This window comes from Barbus barbus (genome assembly GCF_936440315.1).
Source record: "Barbus barbus genome assembly, chromosome: 40".
NCBI lineage: Eukaryota > Metazoa > Chordata > Actinopteri > Cypriniformes > Cyprinidae > Barbus > Barbus barbus.
Genome location: NC_136718.1, coordinates 9,037,939 through 9,043,938, shown reverse-complemented (window position 1 = coordinate 9,043,938; position 6,000 = coordinate 9,037,939). Strand labels below are relative to the sequence as shown.

General features: G+C 37.6%; 1 protein-coding gene across 7 annotated transcripts in view; it reads right to left on the bottom strand.

Moving 5' to 3' along the window:
• Positions 1–4,932: 4,932 nt before the first annotated feature.
• Positions 4,933–6,000, bottom strand: part of LOC306859667 (intermediate filament protein ON3) — a 64,478-nt gene continuing 63,410 nt past the window's right edge. For all 7 annotated transcript variants that reach the window (XM_079400823.1, XM_079400828.1, XM_079400822.1 and 4 more), the window contains 2 exons: positions 5,934–5,977; positions 4,933–5,752 (listed from right to left, as the gene is read on the bottom strand). In XM_079400823.1, coding sequence (XP_079256949.1) covers positions 5,463–5,752; positions 5,934–5,977 — 334 coding nt within the window. In that variant the 3' untranslated portion in view covers positions 4,933–5,462. The remainder of the gene's footprint in view (positions 5,753–5,933; positions 5,978–6,000) is intronic.

Sequence of the window (6,000 nt, the reverse complement as noted above, 5' to 3'; positions counted from 1 at the left end):
TAAACCAAGTTAAAAAGAGACTTTTTCAGAAAACTTGCAATATCAGATAGTGTCTTTATAGAAACGGAAAACTTGTGATCACATGTGAAATGTGAAAGCTTGTTATTCTATAGAAGTGATTTTTTGTTTTTACGCTTACCACCCCCACCCTCAAAAAACAAAACAGCTATTACTGGGGTGTTACCCTGAGCCACAAAAGCTAAAAGGTAAAGCACATATTAGTATCTAAAGTGTACATATTAGTACTTTTTCAAAGGGTGCCGCCCCAGTGACAGTTTTTTTTTTTAATCAAAAGCTTAACAGAAATATAAATTCTTTATTATACTGCCATCTAGTGTCAGATGGATGTCAGTTCATATGAAAAAAGTGATATTTACCTCACCCCCTCTGGTCTGGTGTCAGGTGATATAGTGACAACTGCTATTTCTAAGAATTTTATGCAAGTAGTCTGCTAAACTTTTATGAAAATCTCATTGATTTACATTACATTGATTTTCATCTGACTTTTGGCCAAATAAATATGCACCAAATTGCATATTTTGATCAGTTTGGGCCTCTGAATAAAACTAGAGTGTTTTTTTCTTATACCCCAAGCTAGAGATTATGGTTTACAAAGTTTTAAATATGGATATATATTTTTTTACACAAATGCATTGATTCACTTTAGAAGGCCTTCATTAACTCCTGGAGCCATGTGGAGCACTTTTTATGATGGATGGATGAAATCACCATTCACTGCAATTATAAAGCTTGGAAAAGCCAGAATATTTTTACATATAAATTTGATTGTATTTGTCTGAAAGAAGAAATTCATATACACTTAGGTATGTTTCCCGAATTCCGGGAATGTTGGGACATTTTTTTTCAAATTTGAATAAAATGAAAACTAAAAGACTTTCAAATCAAATGAGCCAATGTTTTATTCACAATAGAACATAGAGAACATTACAAATGTTTAAATGGAGAAATTATACACTTTTATCCACTAAATGAACTCATTTTAAATTTGCTGCCTGCTACAGGTCTCAAAAAAGTTGGCATGGGGGCAACAAAGGGTCAGCTGGGCAAAAGCTGGCAAAAGATTCAGCTGGGAGAACATCTAGCAACTACTTAAGTTAACTGACATCAGATCAGTAACATGATTTGCTATAAAAGGGATGTCTTAGAGAGACAGAGGCTCTCCAATCTGTGAAAGAGTGCGTAAAAAGATTGTGGAAACAACGTTCCTTAACATCACATTGCAAAGGCTTTGCAAACCTCATCATCTACAGTGTATATGATCATCAAAATATTCAGAGAAACTGGAGAAATCTCTGTGCATAAGGGACAAGGCCGAAGGCCTTTGTTGGATGCCGGTGGTCTTCGGGCCCTCAGACGACACTGCATCACTCATCGGCGTGATTCTGTCATTAACATTACTAAATGGGCCCATGAATACTTCCAGAAACCACTGTCGGTAAACACAATCTGCCGTGCCATCTGCAGATGCCAACTAAAGCTCTATCATGCAAAAAGGAAGCCATATGTGAACATGGTCCAGAAGCGCTGTCGTGTCCTGTGGGCCAAGGCTCATTCACAACCTGAATTCCGAAAATGTTAGGACGTTTTTAAAATGCGAATAAAATGAAAACTGAAAGAATATCAAATCACATGAGCCAATATTTAATTCACAATAGAACATAGATAACATAACAAATGTTTAAATGGAGACATTTTACACTTTTATCCACTAAATGAACTCATTCATCTCCTCTTCTTTTCAAAACAGTTTGAAGATGTCTGGGCATCAAGGTTATGAGTTTCTAGCATTTTGGTGTTGGAATTTGGTCCCATTCTTGCTTTATATAAGTTTTCAGCTGCTGAAGAGTTCATGGTCATTCAGGACGGTGACGAGTCTGCTTACAGACAGGAGGTTGATGAGCTTGCTGTCTGGTGCAGTCTTAACAACCTGGAGCTCAACACGCTCAAAACAGTGGAGATGATCGTGGACTTCAGGAGAACCCCCCCTGCTCTCCCCCCACTCACCATCATGAACAGCACTGTGACTGCAGTGGAGTCATTCAGATTTCTGGGCACCACAATTTGTCAGGCCCTGAAGTGGGACAATCACATTGAGTCCATTTTGAAAAAGGCCCAGCAGAGGCTGTACTTGCTGAGCGAATCACTGGTACACCCAAGAACTGTACTCATCCAGAGTGAGCAAAAGTCCTGGTAAAATCACTCTGGACCCCTCACATCCAGTACACTCCCTCTTTGAACTGTTGCTGTCTGGTTGACGCTACAGAGCTCTGAGCACCAGAACGGCCAGGCACAGGAACAGTTTCTTCCCTCAGGCAGTCCATCTCATGAACACTTGACAATAAACGTGGAACACACAACACTATAATACATTATTTATTTAATACACATACTTATTTACATTTCACATTTGCACATATCATGCCTGTACATACATAATTGTCTATATTATATATTGTGTTTATGCTTTTTTGTACATTGTCTTTTTTGTATATTTGTATATTATTATTGTATTATCTGTGTCCTGTCCTGTCGCTGTCATTCTGTCCACTGTGGAGCTTCTGTCATTATAACAAATTCCTCGTATGTGTAAACATACCTGGCAATAAAGCTCATTCTCATTCTCCAATTCGTATGGTCATCTTTGATGTGTTTTTTGTTTAATGATGTGCCAAAAGTTCTCTATAGGTGAAAGATCTGGACTGTAAGCAGGCCAATTCAGCAATTATCCTGCTGAAATACTCAAGGCCTTCCCTGAAATAGACATTGTATGGAGTGGAACATATATTGCTCTAAAACCTTTTATATACCTTTCAGCATTCATAGTGCCTTCCAAAACATGCAAGATGCCCATACCGTATGTACTTATGCACCCCCATACCATCAGAGATGCTGGCTTTTGAACTGAACACGCTGGTAGGTCTCCCTCCTCTTTCAACACCTTGATGCGGCCATTTTTTTCTGATTCCTCATAAGCAATGTATTTTATACCTATTATTTTAAGGAAATAGATTAGTAATTGTTTTAATGATTGTAATTGGCACTAAACATATGCCCCAATCCTTTGACTTATTTTATAAGGAAAGTTCTTATGAGCTTCATATATGATTCATATTACATACAAACAAACAAACAAACAAATAAAGTTCCAATAATAATAATAATAAAAAAAATAAAATAACAGTGATAATTTCAAAGTAATGTTGGCTAGTTGAGAAGTAGTATGGTTTAATGCCATGTTTTTAAGACTCCTAAAAGGAATTAAAAAAAAATAATAAAACAACATAATAGCCTACATTAGCCCATAGACCTATAACAACTGCACTTTGGTACAATAGTTCATCCTTTTAACCACCAGATGTCCACAAAATATTTGAGTAATGAACCCTTTTGAATTCCTCATTGTATTTGGTGAGGATGGAGTTCCTCATTTTATTTTGTTCACTCTTTGATGATAGTGAACTCAACTGCCATGCATTATGTAAGCATGACTGAATGAATGAGCCATATTGAACATAACAATGACAGTCAATGACAGTGTCAACTCCTACAGGCTATTCAGAGTAGATGAATCAACTCTTTTGGAGTCGACTCCCCATCACTTGTTACCATAGTGTGATCCTGGAAGGATGTTACAATTAAAAAAAAATTATATTAATTTATATTGTATTATGTTAAATTGTTAGACACGAATTAGCTTTTGCTGTTGAATAAGCTAACTGATTAATACATAAAATTATTACATAATTAATGTTAATTAATAATTACATTCATTGTACTACATTAACTAATAAATAAAAATTATTATGAAATAATTTTATATATTAATTAGTTAGCTTATTCAATAATAGCCTACACCTATAGGTGTACTAACAATTTACTAACAATGCACAAATGCTATTGTTTAGATGGGTTTTTTTTCCAGTGGCAACCATACAGTAATCATAGTTTTTACTTAAGTACTTAAGTTACTACAGTTATCACAACTACACCAATTTTAATACCAAATTACCACAGTTTATATATTCTCTCACACACACACACACACACACACACACACACACAAAATAAGGATTACCAGTTTATTACACAGTTAACTCGAAGAATAATGCACATTTAATGGGTGTCTTATTGTAGTAGTACAATCTTTGAAAGACAATTTTAAAGTGCTTTCCATATTTAACAACTGAATTCTTTTTTTTTACTTTAGCCATTTTAATCAGATGCTCTTTTGCCAAAATGTAGGCCTATCTGATTTCCTGGAAATATATTGTAATAGCAAGTCACTATTTGAGTCAGACAGGACAAAGTCAGAATCAAGCATGAGTAAGAGGCGACATTGCTGCACTAACTGGGTGGCACACAGACGCAGTTGTCCAGGCCATATGTGTTGCCAGTTGAACTAACGTTCTAGTAAATATACTGAATAACACATCTTGTATAAAGTGAGAGTAAATGGTTATAATTTTGCTTGTTTTTACTCATTTTATCTTCAAAATTATGCATTTCAGCTCTCAAACACCATGCAGTTCCACCATGAACCTCTAGGGGTCAGAAACGCATTGGGAATCGTTTCAGTTTCTTTTAAAACAGGAACACATGTACAACGTGCCTCAGTCATCCAGAAGAAATATGTAAGTGTCTAAGACTTGTTGTAAGCATTTTCCCCCAGAAAACCTCACAAACCTTTTTACTTATTCAGAATAGTATTGACTGCCTGTTAAAGTTATTTCAGAAATATTTTTGTCTCGATGGTGAAGAGTAAGTAATGTGCCAGCAGGGATGAACTGAACCATGCTGACCTATCAAACCGAGAGCCCTTAGCTTTCTGACATGTCTTTGCAGGTTGTGGGTTTTGTAGAGAGGCTAGTTAGTTAACACAAATAAAAACAAACAAACAAAAAAACACGAAGACAAGTTTTAAGTAAACACTTTATTTTAGTAGCAAAAACAGCACCTCAGAAAACAGGATACACAATTGCCAGAGAATGAAATGACAGTCTCCACTAAACAGGCAGACCACATGGATCTACCACTAACATGCTAGTAATTTACCACAAACGCAACATATCCCTTCATAGTTAATGTGGAAATCAGTTTCTTAGCATGTTGAGCAATTCAGCTAAATGGCTAGCTCATGTTAGTGGCACATCGAGGATTGTCCAGCCTATACACATGGCCATGTTGTGCAAGGTAAGATCTGAAGACAGCATTGTTGTGCAGAGGCCTGAGGGTGTGAGTTTTTAGTGATGTGGATTAAGGCACGACAAGAGCAGTGAAAAGTATTTGGTCCCTCTGGAACACTTTGGTCAGAGTGAATGGTTTATTGCTTTACAACCTGGTTTATGACTGAATTTCCGTCTAGTCATAACGGTTGAGAGGGAAGGTCAGGAATGCATAAGAGGCGTGAGGTTTAGAGGACAGAATTGTGTTTGGGTTTTCGCTCAATCTTGGACGACCTCAGAGGACTCAGACACAACTCTGCCATCCTTGGTCTCGATCATCTTGATCACAACGCTCTTCTTGGTCTGAGAGACGGTGTCACCGTAGCCGCTGCCAGAGCTGTAGCCGCCGCCAGAGCTGTAGCCGCCGCCAGAGCTGTAGCCACCGCCAGAGCTGTAGCCACCGCCAGAGCTGTAGCCGCCACCGTATCCGCCACCATAGCCGCTGGAATAACTAGAGTAGCTGCCGTAGCCGCTGTTTGCACTTTCCAGGGGATAAGAGCCATAGCTCGCTAACGGGACAGAAACATGAAGAAGTTAGATGAGGCTCTCCTGCAATTCATATAGGCTAGTTATAAAAATTGTCATGTGAAGAAAGAACCTTGAAAGACCAGCACGAAATGTCCATGATACAAGAGCATCCCATGCTGGGCTTTTAAGTAGGGTTTCTCTGTGATAAAGAGTCAAACTTACTGCTCTGTTTTGAGATATTGATGGACTTGATTCCAGTTGCCAGTCTGTTGGAAAAGAGTGAACAAGA